This window comes from Prionailurus bengalensis, chromosome B2 (assembly GCF_016509475.1).
Source record: "Prionailurus bengalensis isolate Pbe53 chromosome B2, Fcat_Pben_1.1_paternal_pri, whole genome shotgun sequence".
NCBI lineage: Eukaryota > Metazoa > Chordata > Mammalia > Carnivora > Felidae > Prionailurus > Prionailurus bengalensis.
Window position 1 is genome coordinate 44927741 of NC_057349.1, and position 19347 is coordinate 44947087.

General features: G+C 42.8%; 1 protein-coding gene across 1 annotated transcript in view; it reads left to right on the top strand.

The window, feature by feature from the left end:
• ADGRF2 (adhesion G protein-coupled receptor F2) overlaps positions 1 to 19347 on the top strand; it is a 42820-nt gene that overhangs the window by 15272 nt on the left and 8201 nt on the right. The window contains exons 2-7 of the mRNA XM_043591612.1: positions 281 to 381; positions 5168 to 5207; positions 5912 to 6063; positions 8505 to 8738; positions 10337 to 11698; positions 17672 to 17713. Of these exons, the coding sequence (XP_043447547.1) occupies positions 310 to 381; positions 5168 to 5207; positions 5912 to 6063; positions 8505 to 8738; positions 10337 to 11698; positions 17672 to 17713 (1902 nt within the window). The 5' untranslated portion in view covers positions 281 to 309. The remainder of the gene's footprint in view (positions 1 to 280; positions 382 to 5167; positions 5208 to 5911; positions 6064 to 8504; positions 8739 to 10336; positions 11699 to 17671; positions 17714 to 19347) is intronic.

Consider the following 19347-nt stretch of genomic DNA (forward strand, 5'->3'; position numbering starts at 1 on the left):
TCCCTGAACGTGGGCTATTATTCATTACACCCCAGCAGGCAGCTTCCTTTGGAAGGATTCCTACCTCAGGTGTCAGGTTGCCTGTGCTTCCTGGCACCAGCCGCTCACACCTGCAGCCTCCTGGTGAGGTCCATGGGAGGCCACAGGGACGCCACCTCTGGGGCAGAGAAGTCTGAGTTGACAGCACTCAGGACAGAACCCAGACTTACGGGCTGACTGCAGTGAAAGACTTTGAAAGCTTCAGATTGGAGACACTTTGCTTTTTCATTTATTTTTATAGAAGCAAGAAAGGCAACGGTGTGGAAGACGATGACTCACATGCTTTTGCTCTACTGCTTAGTGTTTCTTTTGCCCACAGAATCCTGCAGGACATTATGCCAGGTAAGCAAAGGGAGGTGGGAGAAGGAACCGGTAGGGAGAGAGCAAATGGAAACGAAAACCCATCTGTCAGGCAGCTCGTAGTTACCTGTGCTCAAGTGAAGGGAGAAGATAGTGGTCCAGCCAGAAGAACTTACAGCTATGGGTAACCAAAACCTGTTTTAGCTAATAACCTCAGACTATTTTTCTTTTAATTTTTTTCTACAAGTTTCCGAGATGCAATGAGGCTCAAATGATTTAAGGGTGATAAGCTCTTTTTTTTTTTTTCATATCCTTTGACGGTGATGACTTTTCATTGCTCATCACTGGACAGTGCTACTTCCGTAGAGGCACTTGAAAGTGTGGGGGCAGTGAGGGATGTCACAATGACTGGGAGATACTTAATGGCATTTAGTGGGCAGGCCCTAGGAATAATAGGTCTGGCTCAATGAGGCATTGTCCCACCCAGAATGAGAATCGTGATAGTGAACACAGTGGATGGGCCAGAAGGAGAAATGAGGAACTCTGACAGCCAATGGTTAATCAAGGTTTAACTGGGGTAAGGTTTGTAGCAATGTACTATTTGTAAGTTTTGTGGGGCAGTGAGCCTTATGACTCTCTCTAGAATATTTTCACTCATACCATAAGTCATTTTAATGTCCTTAACAGTTACTTACTTCAAACTAGGTGTGGAGAATCATTGAGCGATTGAGAGAGGGAGAGAAGGACTAAGACTACTTTGACCTTCTTAGGAACAGTGTATTATTATTGGACTACAAGTTCTGGACAGGAGTTCCATCTCTTACATTCAGATAGGGAAACTGAGGCCCATGGTGTGGAATGTGATTTTCTTGAGGTTCCATATCTACCCAGCCACAGGACCAAGGCCAGGGCCCCGGTTTCTTCAGATTCTGTTTCCTGTTCTTTCCATTTTAATAAGTGCCTTCTTAGCGAAAGCCTCCTTAAAGGAAAGAATGACTTTGGAAATTCTTTCTGGGAATTTCCAAATGATATTTACTTTATCTTCTGAGTGGTGTGCCACTGGATGGGAATTTTCTCCATGACTTCCCTTTTCCCCAGCACTGAACTGGTGTCTGGCTTCTGGGAGAGGCTAAAGACCTCTTTCAGAAGACATCCCGACCCCACAGTTTGGTTCTCTTCCCCTTCTTCATTTCCTCATCCATATTTTCCCACAAGGCAGAACTTAAAGAGTAGGCAGAGCCTGGGAGTTTGACTTTGTCTTCTTGGTTATTGGGGATCAAGTTATGAGGATTCCATCCTTTTCTTCTCAATTTAGAAGTTGCTGGATGCTGAGTTTCTGAGTGCTACCCCTCTCCTGACCTGTCTACGCACTCAGGCAGCTTTTCAGATTGAGCAGATTACAGGTTTTCAAAGGGTCTTTTTCCTACTGTTATGTTGAAGATTGTAGACCTTTTTTTTTTCTTTTTGTAGATAGAGCACTAGTGGAGAAGAGGGGCAGAGGGATTGAAAGAGAGAGAGAGAGAGAGAGAGAGAGAGAGGGAGGAGCCCGACACGGGGCTCAATCCCATGACTCTGGGTTCATGACCTGAGCTGAAATCAAGAGCTGGATGCTCAACCACCTGAGCCACCCAGGCGCTCCTGAAGATTGAGGACATCTGAAGCTCAAGTGGCTCATATTGGATGCCACCCTAGAAATGAAATGACCAGGAGTCATATATGGATATGCTTTGGCAAATTCACTGGGAAGAAGTAAATCAGATCTTTCACTTAAGAAGGTAGAATTTCTAGAATTCTTTGTAAATAGCATGCCACGGTCTTCTGCCCACATATCTGATCAATACAATGTGACTTCACTGGAGTCTGTATAATGGGCCAAGTATTATCTGGAGTCATTCACTTTTTTTTTTTTTTAAAGGCTTTATTAAGTAATTTCTACACCCAACGTGGGGCTTGGACTTACAACCTCAGAATCAACAGTTGCACACTCCACTGACCAAGCCAGCCAAGCGCCCCTGGAATTTCACTTTTAAGTGCTTTATTGTGGTGTATTAGAGACCATGACCCTCTCAGGATGAGTTTAGAGCATCACCTCCCTACACCCTACATCCTCCTCTGCTCTCTCCACATGCATATGGGATGGCTTGGTGGAAAGAACAGTGTTGTAGGATTGAGAAGACCTGGGTTCTAGTTCCAACTCTAAGAGGAGCCCCCTGCATGGTTTTGTGTAAATCACCTCATCTATCAAAGATGCACTTTCTTTATTTATAAAATAAGAAGGTCTTTCTAAACTAAAAAAAAATATGCCATTTTATTATTTTTGTTGGGGTCAAAAGCCTTTGAGTCTCCCAGGTATGAAATAAGGCTTGAATCTGTAGACCGTAAAATGGGAAGTCAGCTTGCCTCAGTGCTTTGAAGGATATTGTAACTCATGAGTCCGCAGTGATACCCTTCACTTTAGACAGACCCTAAATGCTCAATTCAGATTCTCTTAAATTCTTATTTGGTAGAGAAAATGGAAGTGTCAGGCTTGCTTCTTGATAACACAGAGAGAAACAATATAGTGAAGGAGAGAGGGACATGACCTCTACATGTTAGTCACACAGTTGAGTCACTGAATTTCTAATTCCTTCCCCAGTGGTTTAGATCTTGGAATGCAAGTTGGAGAATTGGACCATGGCTCTTCCCAGCCACTAGAGAGCAAACTTCTGGTACAAACACAGGAAGTTTCAGTCTCTCTCTCTCTCTCTCTCTCTCTCTCCGTGTACACACACACGCACATGTATGCCAGTATATACATACAAGCTAATGTGTATATACACATATATGTACAAGACACAGAACTAGCATCTTAGGGGGGTATAAAAAACACAATACAACATCCATCCATGGATTTTGTTCCTAAGGAACATACAATTTAAATGAGATAATATGCATATATAAAAATGATTAAAGAGTCAAAGGCAGGAAGGTGAGTATATGTGAAGCATTGAATGAGACGTATAGTGGTGTAGACAACAAATCCTACAGAAGACAGAGAGGGAAGGATGTACCATTTGAAACTGGAAAGACTTCTTGGAAGGGACGAACTTGAGCTCTGTATGTAATAGACAGTAAGTTCATAGTCAGAGAATAGTAACAGGAGCTAAATCTTAAGTACCACTTACGATATTCCAGGCCCCATTCTAAGTGTTTTCCATAGCTGATCTCATTTATTCTTCATTAAAGTGCTCTGAGGTATCACACAATTCTAATAGTATCATTCTCACCCTGCTTTATCGATGAGGACCCTGAGGCCCAGAGAGACGAACTTTTTCAAGGTCTCAGGTAGTGGTGTTGGGATTTGGACCCAGGCGGTCTGCTCCAAGAGTATACCCTTCGACCACAATATGATACTGCTGCTCAGTGAGGGGTCTAGTCTGATGAATGGGTGGGCTAGAGAAGGGTTTTTAATCAGGAAGGGTGGGAAACGCTCAGGATAGGGGGAAGCCAGATGTGAAGAGAGTTCTGCAAAAGGAGAAGAATACAGGGGTTCCTGGATGGCTCAGTTGCTTAAGTGTCTGACTCTTGATTTCGTCTCACATCATGATCTCACAGTTTGTGAGATTGAGCCCTGAGTCTGGCTGTGTGCTGACAGTGTGGAGCCGGCTTGGGATTTTTCTCTCTCTCTGTCTGTCTGTCTGTCTCTGCCCCTCCCGCCCTCTCTCTCAAAATAAAATTAAAAACATTTTTTTTAAAGAAAAAGAATACAAAATGCAAATACAAGATTGAGGGTAAAGTGAGAATCTACTTAGGAAAGTGATTGCAACAAATTTCAAATTTAGAAATGCCGAAGAGAATTAGATTCGGTAATTACTCAGCATTATTCAGTAATAAGTCCAGTAAAATAGCAATATTTTAATTAATGAACTGCCCACATTTTTGTCTCTACATTGTTAGCTGCATACTTGCATGCCAATAATTTTGTAATATTTTTTCTAGAGAGAAAATAGAAAAATTATTCAGTTTTCTCTCTAGCATTGCTGATTCAATTTGTTTTTTATTATTGCTAGTTTAGAAGAATATCTTTCAGCTTCTCGTTTCATTATTGGTAACGCCATGTAAATATGTAAGACTTTTGTCAGCTTTGGGAAAACATCTAACGAGTTTCTTTCATATATGACCTGCAAAGTGTCCAGAACACTTAGAATTTTCTTGTTCTGTGACTGATTGTAACTACTCTTAAAGTAAATACCATTTATATGTTGATGTCCTCCTTGTAATGTGCTGATGACTGCAAATTACATAAATATATGCTATTAAATTCAAACTAGATGTATCCCCAACTCAACTGCTACTTCTCCAGATTCTCTAGTGCTATCCAGAATGAGGGAGAGTGTGAAGTAAGGAAAGGTGAAGTGGCAAAAAATAATGGTCTGAACAGATGGTGGTTAAGCTATTTTGCTTTTGAAATTTTAATAAAATACACGATCATGTGAACACATTGCTAAACCCTCTTTCAGTGCTTGGAAGGGGCCCATACACACAAGGAATTCTACAGCCTAACCTTCATTAATCTCCACGTAAGCTCACCTCTGCTCCTGGTGCATTTCTTGGATAGAATGTTGATCCTTCTTGCCAGACTGCTCCTGCTGAGTAGCAGTGGGAGAGAAAGCCGTCCAGGCTGATGAGGAATGGGGCCATTGGGGACTTACTTCATGGTCTCAGCTTTTGGAGGCATCTTGGCATCAGAGCTGAGTCCGATGTGGCTGTTAGTCTGTGACTACAATGAATCATTGGGCTGGCATATCAATAATTAATTTTCATGTGTATTTTGATTTTCCCTTTCTAGGTTGCTAACAAAAGCAAGGAGATGTCTCCCAGGCCACAAGGTATGTCGGCAGCGGTTAGTAATCAAATGGAAGTTTTTATGTTTATTATTGTAATAGCCAGGCTCAGCCCTCTGTTTATTGGCATGGCAGACGGGACGCCTGGATGGCTGGCATGTGGATTATTTATCTTTCTCCTATTAAATTGTACTTTTGACCCCTGCTCCCCTCTCCTCTCAGCACCTTCTGCTCCATCCTGGCCTGAGAGTTCTTTGCCATAAACTCTTTCAATTGAGCCAACTCAGATGGGAGCAGTGGCTAGGAACAGGTCTGTGAGAATTCGTTGATAACATACTCATTCCGGAGCTGGGAGCTTTCTCCAAGAACATCGAGCGCAGTGGCTTCCATACTGTGTTCTGGGAAGCTGGAGGGGTTACAGGACGTGTCCAGCGGGTTCCTGTGGAGTGTGACAGACCTAGTGAACTGAACACGGGCTCTTGCTTCTCACTTCAACTGGGATAGTTCCACTTTTATCTGCTTTATATGTGTGAGTTCTGGATAATGTTTTGTTGGAAGCAATAGGTGTTTGCCACCGAAATAATATGACAATCACTGATCTATTTCCATCTTCCCCCACTTTGCAAAGAAAACACACCCGATGTCCACAGGGTTTACGTGCCCTCGCTGTGCTGACGTCTTGGTGATTGTCCCGTGCAGCCCAGAGCCCCAGCCTCTCCATCTGATGCTGATACCTTTTATTTCCCCAGGCGTGTGCGATGGCGTCTGTGTGGACAATTCCCACTGCAGTCAACCTTGCCCTCCAGACTCGCAGGGAAATATGGGGTTCTTATGCAGGCAGAAGAAATGGCACAAGATCACTGAAACCTGTCAGACTCTTAATGCCTTCAACATCTTTGAGGTAATATCCTTTCTCTCGCACACAGAGTGGAGTCCCCACATTAGCAATGCATTGCATGGTCAATAAGAGAGAGGGAGAGCACAAGGCAGGGCTGGTAGGCGAGTGTGTTTGTACGTGAATACATAAACACACGCTCATCTTCTCTCCCTGCACAAGGAGGGAGATCCTAACTGTGGGCATCTAAAAGTTTGTGCTCTGGTCTCCCACACGCTTCATGACAAAAAGAAACCTGATCCTGAGGTCAGAGCTAGAAGGGCTTTCTGGAAGGATCATGGCCTACTTCTCCATCTTTGCTCATAGCTTTTTAAAATATTTTTATTTATTTATGTTGAGATAGAGAAAGTGCAAGTCAGAAGGGGGCAGAGAGAGAAGGAGAGAGAATCCCAAGCAGGCTCTGCACTGTCAGTGCAGAGCCCGATGTGGGGCTCGAATTCACGAACCGTGAGATCATGACCTGAGCCGAAGTCAGATGCTTAACCGACTGAGCCACCAGGCACCCCAGCTTTTAGCTTTTTAATACGGAGCTGTGATATTTAACATAGCTTTCGCTGACCAGAAGCACGGGCAACCCTGAAAACTTTTAGATATGCAGAATTCAGACCCCATCCCAGATCTGTTGAATCTGAATTTTCATGGTATCAATCACCTCAGGTGATTTCTGTGCTCAGTAAAGCATGAGAAGCAAGCTGACCTAAAGGGAAGGACTTCGTCATCAAACAAATGAGCACATTTCCATATATACTTAAGTAATTACACATTTAAAAAAATCACATGTTTGATAAAATCAGGACAAATACTTTCTGTTCTCTTTGTGTTTCATTTACTCCTCTTCTTTCTTGTTTTTTAAAATTTTTTTTAATGTTTATTTATTTTTGAGAGAGGGAGAGAGAGAGACAGACAGAGGGAGACACAGAATCCAAAGCAGGCTCCAGGCTCTGAGCCGTCAGCACAGAGCCTGACCCGGGGCTCAAACTCACAAATGGTGAGATCAGACCTGAGCTGAAGTCGGACCCTTAATAGACTGAGCCACCCAGGTGTCCCTTTTGTACTCTTTTTCTCCTAGAGGCTTTACCTTTTCTGAAGTGCAGCTCCTGATTCCTTCAGAGGAGCCAATGCTTTAGCATCTAGGAACATCCCCCTTCAGTGGTTTTGCAGGTGGCCACGGGGAGTGCCAGTGGATTCTTCACCTGAAGTCCCTGAGCAGACTTCAAAGGCTGCCCTCTCCAGGGTGTCTGTCACCGGCCCACCCCTAATTTGAGGGACATTTGCAAAGATACTCACAGAAAGCCACGTACCACACACTTTAATATCTAAATGCTTTCAATCAAGCTTACAGACCACTAAGTAGAATATATTCTGCTGACCTTTCATCCCAGATTCCGTCCTGCACCTGTAGGGTGGTGGAAAGCCAAGGCCACCTGTTCATAACCCTGGAAACAGAGGTCCCTGTGCCACCTGTCGGGCCTAGCGGCTAGCACCCCGGTGGCTTGGTCCATCCTTGGTAGCATTTCTAAGAAGTTCCCAGGGGATGTCTATGTTGTTGGATGGAGGGCCATGCAGGCCCTGGAAGTGGACTTGGGGTTGCTAAGCAGGGACTTTGATGCAGGGACATGAGTTCTGAGTAGGCGTATCCTCTAGGCCCATGCAGACTTTTTGTCTTGTGAAGGGCCAGGCTAGAGGAGGCCGGAAAGGGGTCCTTTGAAGTAAGGGCTGGCAGTTTTTTTTTTTCTTTTTTTTTTTTATGTCAAGGGCCAGACAGTTAATATTTTAGTCCTTGTGGGTCATGGGGTCTCTATTGCGAGTATTTGACCCTGCCATTGTGGCATGAAAGCCACCATAGACAATACTTAAACAAATGAGCAGACTGGGTCCCAATAAAACTTTATTTACAAAAAACAGGCAGCCAGTCGGGGGCCATGTTTGCCACTCCTACACAGAAGTGTGGGCCCCAGAGGCTGAATCTGTAGGCGATACTGTTGATCATTATGTTCAGTCATTCTTTTGCCTTGGTGTCAGTTGATTCATCTAAATCTAGTTCAGAATTTCCATTTTTTAAAATACGCTCGTGCCTCATGCTCTGCCCCTCAGGAATAGTAAAAATAAGCTTAAATGACACTAGAAATGTATCTACGTGCACAGGACATATATACGATATAGAGACACAGGAGGGGTCTGAAGTGGTATGCTAAAGATAACATTTACTCTCTGGAGGGAGGGGATTAAGGAGCAGGCAGCTGGCAAGCTGGGACTTTCATTTTCTGTCCGTGTGCCTTGGTATTGGGCAAGTTATTCCACAGCAGATGTGACTTTGAAGATGTGAAATTGAAAAACACGCTGCGACACACAATTGTGTGATAAGTCTGTCCTCACTTTTAGTAAAGGTGCTTTTATTTTCAAAACAAAAGTAACATAATCAAAACTTTCTTTTTGCCATTTCTTAGACAAATTTATATTCGATCCAACCACTAGGAGGAAATACAAAAGTAGATGAGTATGCCAGAAAGCCTGAGACCATCACAGACAGGCTGATGCAAACGTGTCCGAAGGATTTGTCCTGTGTAATCAGGAACATTCGGCAGTCTCCCCGGATCCCGGGAAACATCGCTGTCATTGTGCAGCTCTTACACAACATATCCACGGTGTTATTGACAGATGTTGACGTGGCGAAGATGAAGGTGAGTAGCCTTGATTTGGCAGAATGATACCTCAGTGGAAAGGAATGCAGGTTGATTGGAATATTCGGTGGGCTTTTGGGGTCCGAGGACCACCTCTTTCACATCAGTATCTGTAATGCGTAGCATAACAATAAGGGTTCAATAAATGCTCAATAAATGTTCACTGAACAAGGAACAAAAGACATAGAAAAGTGAACATGCTCCATCAGTAAGCATTTAGAGACAGCACTTATTGGGTACTGGATCAGATACCGAAATAAGCTTTCCAATGTGTATTTTAACTACTGGAAACCTCTAAGAACCATTCTGGTTCTTGCAGAGACTTTTCTTACTTTTATTTTTGAGTCAGAATAACAGATTGCTAAAATAGAAAATGACTGAATGCAAAGAAAACAGCCATACATATGTGCTGCAGAAGTGTGAAATGGAATTGGACTTCTTTTCTTTTCTTTTCTTTTCTTTTCTTTTCTTTTCTTTTCTTTCCTTTCCTTTCCTTTCCTTTCCTTTCCTTCCCCTTTCCTTTCCTTTCCTTTCCTTTCCTTTCCTTTCCTTTCCTTTCCTTTCCTTTCCTTTCCTTTCCTTTCCTTTCCTTTCCTTCCCCTTTCCTTTCCTTTCCTTTCCTTTCCTTTCCTTTCCTTTCCTTTCCTTTCCTTTCCTTTCCTTCCCCTTTCCTTTCCTTCCCCTTTCCTTTCCTTCCCCTTTCCTTTCCTTCTCCTTTCCTTTCCTGTCCTTTCCTTCCCCTTTCCTTTCCTTCCGCTTTCCTTTCCTTCCCCTTTCCTTTCCTTCTTCCTTTCCTTTCCTTTCCTTTCCTTTCCTTTCCTTTCCTTTCCTTTCCTTTCCTTTCCTTTCCTTTCTTTTTTTTTCAATAATGTGTTTTTTTAAAAGTTCTATCTATCTATCTATCTATCTATCTATCTATCTATCTATCATCTATTGAGAGAGAAAGTGCATGCGAGTGGGGAAAGGGCAGAGAGAGGAAGAGAGAGAATCCCAAGCAGGCTCTGTGCTGTCAGCATAAAGCTTGACGTGGGGCTCAATCTCACAAACTGTGAGATCATGACCTGAGCCAAAATGGGTGGCATGACTGTGCCACCCAGACACCCCTTATTTTTGATCTTTGAGGCAGAGGACAAAAAGCAGGTTCAGCGTCTGGGGTTACTTGTCAATTCGCTATGTTCCTGCACAGGGTCTTGCACACAGTTGAGATTTAATAGATGTTAATTGCATGATGGGTACGCTGAGCAGGGTAAGCGAGTTGCTGGCTTCACCAAGATGTGAAGTGGGACCGATGATGTCCATGAGCTGCCCACCTGGCTACCTCACAGGGAGACATTGCATATGTGACACGAGGGCAACTCACTCCTTGCTCTATCCTTCAGCTCACATTTTGGTGGTGTGTGGGTACCCTGGGGATTTCATTACGATGCTGATTATGACTCATTGGGTCTAGGGTGGGCCCTGAGATTGCGTATTTCTAAGAAGTTCCCAGGGGACGTCTATGCTGTTGGATGGAGGACCACACTTGATGAAAGTGACTCTTGACTGTTCTGGCAGATGCCCAGAGCAGCTCAGTACTAATGCTGGTTCTTCCTTGGCAGAGTTACAGCATCATGGCCAACCACATTCTTAACAGCAAAAGCATCTCAAACTGGACCTTCATCCCAGACAGAAATAGCAGCTGTGTCCTGCTACACTCAGTCAACTCCTTTGCCAGAAAGCTATTTATAAATAAATATCCGATTGACATATCAGATGTCTTCATTCATACTATGGGGACTGCCATATCCCCAGACAACACTGGAAAGAATTTCAGTTTTTCAATGAGAGTTAATGACACCAGCAGTGAGATCACTGGGCAGGTGTTGATCAGTAGAGATGAACTTCGGAAGGTGCCCGCTCCTTCTCAGGCCATCAGCATTGCATTTCCAACTCTTGGGGCCATCTTAAAAGCCAGTTTTTTGGAAAACGTCACAGTGAATGGGCTTGTCCTATCTGTCATTTTGCCCAAGGAACTTAAAAGAATCTCACTGATTTTTGAAAAGATCAACAAGTCAGAGGAGAAGAGGACACAGTGTGTTGGCTGGCACTCCTTGGAGAGCAGATGGGACCAGCAGGCCTGTCAAATAATTCAAGAAAACTCCCAGCAAGCTGTTTGCAAATGTAGGCCAAGCAAGTTGTTTACCTCTTTTTCCATTCTTATGTCACCCCACATCTTGGAGAGCCCGATCCTGACTTATATCACGTACATAGGCCTGGGCATTTCTATTTGCAGCTTGATCCTTTGCTTGTCCATTGAGGCCTTGGTCTGGGGCCAGGTGACAAAGACAGAGATCTCGTACTTACGCCATATATGCATCGCTAATGTTGCGGCCACCTTGCTGATGGCTGATGTGTGGTTCGTTGTGGCTTCCTTTCTTAGCGGTCCAGTGACACATCACAGTGGGTGTGTGGCAGCAACATTTTTTGTTCATTTCTTTTACCTTTCTGTGTTTTTCTGGATGCTTGCCAAAGCACTCCTTATCCTCTATGGAATCCTGATTGTCTTCCATACGCTGCCCAAGTCGGTCCTGGTGGCAGCTCTCTTTTCAATCAGCTACGGGTGCCCCTTGGTCATTGCTGCTATCACAGTTGCTGCCACTGAGCCCAGCAAAGGCTACCTACGGCCTGAGGCCTGCTGGCTCAACTGGGACATGACCAAGGCCCTCTTGGCCTTTGTGGTCCCAGCTCTGGCCATTGTGGTAGTGAACCTGGTCACAGTCACACTCGTGATTGTCAAGACCCAGCGACCCGCCATTGGCAGTTCCATGTTCCAGGAGGTGAGAGCCATTGTGAGAATCAGTAAGAACATCGCCATCCTCACACCACTGCTGGGACTGACCTGGGGATTTGGAATAGCCATGGTCGTTGATGACAGCAACCTTGCCTTCCACATTATCTTCTCTGTGCTCAATGCATTCCAGGTAAGTCTAGATGCTACTGGCCAAGTACTAAGTGAGAAAATTCAGGAAGAAGTTTTGTGATTGGGAGCTTTTGGAATCATATTTCTTTATTTCTGTCTTTTTAAAAAATTTATTTATTTATTTTGAGAGAGAGCAAGCACGAGCAGGGGAGAGGCAGAGAGAGAGAGGGAGAGAGAGAGAGAGAGAGAGAGAGAGAGAGAGAGAGTGAGAGAATCCCAAGCAGGCTCCACAATGTCAGTGCAAAGCTTGATGTGGGACTCAAATTCATGAACTGGAAGATCATGACCTGAGCAAAACCAAGAGTTGGAAAGTCAACCGACTGAGCCACCCAGGAGCCCCATAGAATCATATTTCTTTATAAAAGACAATAGATTTGGAATAGAATATTAAGTGAGGAAATAAACTCTTTTTCCCCAGAAAGGCCTGGATGCAAATCTTGACTCTCTCATTTACTGATATATAACGTTCTTTTGAGGTGTTTGATTAACTTTTCTGAGCCATATTTTTCTCACTTATAAAATGGGTATTACCACTGCCTGCCTGAAATACTGAAATAAAACAGTGGGTGGAAAGCATCAAGTTCAAAAATGACCTAAAGATCATGAATAGCACTACAGTAGGCTGAGCTGCTACTGTTCAGACACTAAATACCACTACTTCCCCCAAATCTAGGTACCTAACTGGAGGTATTAAAATGTGCACATTCATGGCATTTCTTTCCATTTAGAATTTCTGGTTCCCATTGGAAACCATCTTATTGTAATGAGGCAAGTCATACAGAGTGATATTAAAGATGGCTTCTCTTCTCCTCTCTCACCTCTATGAATTAAGCAATGTTCACAGTTTCACGGGTATCTTTGCCAAATTTTTTATGCTTATATACAAATATATTTTCACATAATACAGGGGTTAAAATATACATTATTATGCACCTTACTTTTTCACTTAAAAATACATTGTAGCATCTTACCAGGTTACCATGTAGAAATACGACAGGATAGTATGCTGTATTCAATAATCCTCTACTTGACTGAATTTTTTTCATTGTTTTTTTTTTCTGTCACAGGGTACCAAGGAGCCAAAATTTATTACACTGAATATTAAATATGTAGATAGGAACTAGTTGATAAGAAAGCTTTTATCTTTCTAAAGACCTTTAAAATAATCCTTTCTTCTGAGTGTATGCTTATTCGGAAATAAATGTTTTACCTAATGGATAATAGAGATTTTGGGTCAAATATTTTCTCCTCTTTCTATTTTAAGATTTGTGTATAAACAATTTCATTAAAAATTTTTTTATTTTTATTAAAAAAATTTTTTTTTATGTTTATTTATTTTTGAGAGAGACAGAGACAGAATGCGAGTGGGTTAGGGGCAGAGAGAGAAGGAGACACAGAATCTGAAGCAGGGTCCAAGCTCTGAGCTGTCAGCACAGGACCTGATGCGGGGCTTGAACTCATGAGCTGTGAGATTATGACCTGAGCTGAAGTGAGACGCTCAACCGACTGAGCCACCCAGGTGCCCCTAAAAATTTTTTTTAATGTTTATTTTTAAGAGAAACAGAGAGAGAGGGAGACACAGAGTGTGAGTGGGGGAGGGGTAGAGAGAGAGAGGGAGACACAGAATCTGAAGCAAGGTCCAGGCTCTGAGCTGTCAGCACAGAGCCCAACGCAGGGCTTGAACCCACGAACCGTGAGATCATGATCTGAGCCTAAGTCGGACACTTAAACCGACTGAGCCACCCAGGGGCCCCAGTGATTTCATTTTATAATAAGCATTTTGATGCCTTGGAGAACAAAGCTAATAATAATGATAATAATGGTTCCTTGTCTTTGGGATCTTTGTTTTTATGCATTTCTATAGAAAGTATGAATAGTATCCTATAATTTTTGTATAGCTCTTATCCATGTTTATGTGGCTAGTCATGCATAGGGCTGGGAGAACAACCTAGTGTTCTTAAATTTCTGTTCAGTATATCCCATGGCTATTTGTCAGGAACCCTTAAGGAGTTGATGTATCTACTCCTCAACATTTCCCTTTCCTTGTCACCCAGTGTTGGGGGCGCAGATCTTTACTGTGATTTTTGTTGGGACTAGGCTCAGAGCACTTGTATTTCGGTGCCATGAGTTCCTTTACCTGTCATGACAGGATCAACTTGTAATTTCAACTCAGTTTCTGTCTTGACTCCTGGCAAGGGGGATGGAGCTCATCCAAATGCCAGTACTGATGGAGGTGAGAAGCTGAGGGCAGGGTGTGGGTGAAGGGTAGACCCTGGGCACGAGGACTGGTAGGCATTAGGCACCGGTGTGCTGGAGCTGGTTTGTCCTGGCTCAAGAGAAATGACTTCTATTTTTAGGAATTTTGCAAAGGGACATCATTAAAAATTAAATATATAAACTTTTAATTAAATAAAACAACGGCTCTGTTTAAGGTCCTACATCCTCCAAATGCATTACTTCCTAATTATTTGTCTACATTTTACTATGCTTGTGAGGGTATTTGCATCTACTGTATCTGTACGGTGAAAACCCTGTATCATGATGTGTCCATCCCTTTCTAACTCCATCTTCAGTGATGTCGTGTTGCTAGACTTAAATCAGCCAGGGTGGGAGTATTTAAATGGAGACTGGTAAGTGCTTCAAATTAGGAGAGCCGGTTATTGCTATTTACCAGACCCGTGGACCAGGGCATCCTGAGGATGCCCAGTGTTGGAGGAGAGAAAGGAGAGCCACAGATCTGTTGAGGTGGGAGACACAATGAAGTGAGCAGAAGGAAGCAGTACAAGCAGAGTCCTAGGAAGAGCCAAGATGAGGGGCAGCTGGGGCTGATAGAGCAGAGAGGGGAGAGAGACTCCTAAACACGCTGGGAGGTCCAGAAGATGTAGGAGAAAGACTCTTCTGAAGCTTTCCTGGTCCTAGCCCCATGTGAGCACCTCCATTGGTTTTAAAGCTCAATCATCCCCATAATCATAATTATTATGTAGTCAATTGCTGATTTGACTGCTCACTTGTAATCCACAACTTCTGGTTGGTATCCTCTCTTGTATTTACTGAATACAACTGTAAATACAGTTCCTTTTGTATGCCTTCCATAGCAGTAACTGTAGGTTGGGTAAGCTGTGGGGCCCCCCTCATAGCTGTTGTGGCTAGAGAAAATAAATGTCTCAGTTCATTTGAGCTGCTGTAACAAAAATACCGTAGATTGGGTGGCTTACAAACAACAGAAATTTATTTCTCACAGTTCTGGAGGCTGGGAAGTCCAAGATCAAGGCACATACAAATGTGGTGTTTGGAGAGAGCTTGCTTCCTGCCTCATAGATCAATACCATCTTCTTGCTAGAATATCACATAGCAGAAGGGGCAAGGGAACTTTCTGGGGTCTCTTTTGTAAGTGCACTAATGCCTTTCATGAGGGCCCCACCCTTGTGACCTAATTACCTTCCAAATGCATGCCTCCACTTTGGGCATTAGGATTTAGCATATACATTTTGGCGGAGAGGATGTGAACATTCCTTCCATAGCAGTAAAGCATGTATTTTAAAACATGGGAGAACACCTTGACATTTATCTGCTCAAATTAAGCTTTATCTACTAGAAGAAATGCAAAGAAGCTACTACCAGTGTATTTTATCAATCAGATACTAAAACTTTGACTAATAATCTATCCAAATTTTCTGAATGATATTTCGTGTAACTTTTCCCAAGGTGGGACCAATAAAAAGTGATCCTACTGGAATATGTTCCTGTTACATATTTATGAGTGTACAAATTCAGGTTGCATAATAAAGCAGTTAAACACACACAAACACAGATATAGATGCACACACACAAAGAGAAACACACATTTACTGAGTACTTATTGTGTGTCAAGCATTATGCTAAATGTTGCAGATGTGAATATAATTGGTTTAGCCTCAAGAAATTGAAAATCTGGGGCGCCTGGGTGGCGCAGTCGGTTAAGCGTCTGACTTCAGCCAGGTCACGATCTCGCGGCCCGTGAGTTCGAGCCCCGCGTCGGGCTCTGGGCTGATGGCTCAGAGCCTGGAGCCTGTTTCCGATTCTGTGTCTCCCTCTCTCTCTGTCCCTCCCCCGTTCATGCTCTGTCTCTCTCTGTCCCAAAAATAAATAAATGTTGAAAAAAAAATTTAAAAAAAAAAAAAGAAAAAAAAAAGAAATTGAAAATCTAACAAGGAGAGAAATTCCTCTTAGTCCTTTAGCCAAAGGAATGCATGTTTTGGAAGAAACGGGCTAAACGTACAGTTCCTAGATATTTTAAAAACTTAACTCCTGGGCAAATTCATGGAGATTCTGATTTAAAATGTATTCCCGGTACCCAAACCAGACCTGGTTGTATTTGTTCCAGGCATCTTTATACGAATGATGCTTTGTCACCTATATGACCATGCTAGCGATGACATTTTCTTGGTAGACACAATGACAGATTTCAATAGTTATCTTATAGGCTAAGAGTGTCACACAGAAAAGCAATCTGATAGAAGGTCTCCAAGCTTTGGAGTGCTTGCTGGACTGGCTGAATGGAGAGGTGGATTTAGTATGTTTGGGGATTGGATGAGCTTCGTGGTCAGCACTGGTCCCTGTGAAATCCTCCACCTGTCAGCTAAGCTTTTACAAATAGAGGTAGCAGTGGGTTTGATATGCTGCTACTGAGTCGCAACATCTTTATGGCACCACTTGTATTAAACCCATGTGTCCTCATAGGCATCTGCTTAGCTAAGGGTTCACATTCGATTATGAGATCAAAGCAGCCTAACAGAGGGATGCCCTGCTAATCAAAATCATTATCTCACTTCTCCTCTCAGGTGGGCCAGGACTCAAGTAACCACGCCTTCAGGAGAAACTATCTAATGAATGTTGCTATCTGCTACATTTTGAAAGTTGAATCTCTGAGTTTCTTTCTACTTGTCTGAAAAATGGGATGAATACTTTTTCTTCCTTCTTCCAGGGGGGTTCTGTACCAATTCAAATGGACTGTAATGATAGAGGAACAGCCTCCTTTTGACTTTAATGGGGTCTCTTTTTGAATGGATGGTAAGGGATATGAGAGCTATAATTCCCTCTATGTCATATTTGGAGCACCTGTTTCTGAGCACCTGTTATGTGCTTAGAAGCTCAATCTGTTTTATGTCTTAGGGCCCATGTACTTGACTTTTCCTTAAAATTTTTTTTTTTTTTTGGTTTACTTATTTATTTTGAGAGAGAGAGAGAGAGAGAGAGAGAGAGAGAGAGAGAAAGCAGGGGAGGGGCAGGGAAAGAGGGAGAGAAAGAATCCCAAGCAGGCTCTGCACTGTCAGCACAGAGCCTGATGCAGGGTTTGAACTCACGAACCGTGAGATCATGACCTGAGCTGAAATCAAGAATGGGACGCTTAACTGACTGAGCCACCCAGGCACCCCTGTACTTGATTTTTCTTTTCAAGTTTTATAATTTTCTTTGGTTGTGGATGGGGGAAGGAAGTTGAGAGTGTTAACAGAAGCTGAGCATAGCTGCTTTGCTTTGTTTGTATGGAAGTTTCTTTCATTATAGTTTGTCCAAGGACTGCAAAACTGCTGTCCATGGCCTAACATCTCCTCTGAGTCTTGCTCAGACTGTGTTCTAGTGAGATATACGTTCTGGCGAGCTCCTGGTCAATGCTAAATGCTTTTAGTTTGCCCTACTTAAAAAGAAATCCCCATAATTTTCTTGTATGAATCACAGACCTTGGTCTGTTGGGTTTAGTGACGTATCCCAAGTGTCGAGAACAGTGGCTGGCACGTGGAAGAGGCTCAATGAATATTCATTGAGTGTATGAACCCAGGTCGTGTGGCCTTAACAGAGTCAAAGATTTAATAAATTGTTTTTATTTCGTTTGTTTTTTAAACTAGAAAAGGACTGATAAATACCAATATTTATTATTATTATTATTATTATTATTATTATTGTAAATGGATTTTCTTTCCTCTTCTGTCTTTCTCAGGGCTTCTTCATCTTGGTGTTTGGAACAATCTTGGATCCAAAGGTATTGTAAATCCTCCTCCCCCCCTTCTCCCCCTCCTCCTCCTTCTTCTTCTTCTTCTTCCCCCCCCCCCCCCACCCCGCCCCATTTTCTTCCTCCTTCTCCTCCTCCTCTTGCATTAACTGTATTTGGCCCTGGAATCCTCACTTGGAAAGACCCCTTACTGAGCATCTTTGAGCACACACTCAAACAGGGCATCACTCTTTTTTATGATGGAAGTAATATCTATCTTACAAACTCTTACAGAGCTGAGCATTTTATGTGCATTACCTCTAATCCTTAAAACAATCTTGGGTATTCTTATATTCCATTTTATGGATGAGGAAACTGAGACTCAGAGTGGTTAAACTTGCCCATGATCTCTACAGAAACCCACTCTAACAAGTTGAAGCAGAAAGAGGACTCATGAAATCTTACAATATCATCTTTGGGGACGTCCCTCTGGCTTAGAACCTTGGAGGCATCCCAGTTCCCCATCCATAGCATGGAACCAATGTTCCTCCTCATTTTCCTGGGCCCAGATAGCACAGCTTGCCAGGCCAAGGTCAGGTAGCAGATGGTAAGCTAGAATTGCTGCTACTGTTGTCTTGGAGGTCACCTTCACCCTGCCTGTTGGGGCCCCCTGGCACCTGCTTCTTTGCACTGACATGTCTGATTGGCTGAGTCCAGGTCACATGGCTGCATCTTAGCTGCAAGGGAAGTTGGGACAGTGAGTTCTACTTTATAGAGCGGTGGACCCAGAGAAGGGAATTTCCCAAATACGGATGAGTGTGTATAGGTGGTGAGTGGTGAAAACACATAAAAACTAAACATGAATAAAATATCAAATGGTTACCCAGCCTTCTAAGATCACCCTCTTTCACCCCCTGCCTCCTGGAGTGAGAAAAGCAAGCCACCCTCTCAAATGTAGTTGCAAACACTTTCCCTGCAGGGGCGGTTAATGAATTAATTTTTTATCTATGCTATTCTATTATTAAGTTAATGTCTGGGGTTTGTGAAAGGGGCAGTTCACACCGGTCCTTTCATTTTGTTATGAGGATACCATATCAACCTAACAAAAATTATTTAGAGGTGGCAGAGTATTAGTGTTTCAGTCTTTCTATATACTATCTCTGAGACACTGGGGAGTCCTTCACTCTCAGGAACCCAGATCCCCTAAACAGAATGCAGAGATAATGATGATTTTCCTGCCTCTTCTGCTAGATGAGGTAGAGAACCAATGTGATTTTGCAAGTGAAAAAACACACAAAGCATTTAAGGTGGTACACAGTTGCATACCGTATGATTGTGGTTTGTTTTTTTTTATTAACCATAATACCACAACTCGTATTGTTGTCAAAGCATCAGCAGCAACATTTTTTCTTACTGATTTACCAGGTGTTATGAGATGTGCAAAGAACTCTAAGACCTACAACTTTCTATCAAGATCAAAACCTCTTATATTTAAAATTATAATAGGTAAAGACTCAAAGATGTCACAGGACCATACATGATTAATTGATACAAAGCTGTACATGCCAGTAGTCAAATTTTTACATCAGTAAAAAACAGTGAGCATGTGTCCCCAGATGTGTTCATTATTAATTTACAAAGTATGTATTTTGCACACTGTGAAACATAAAAAGAAAGAATTGTAG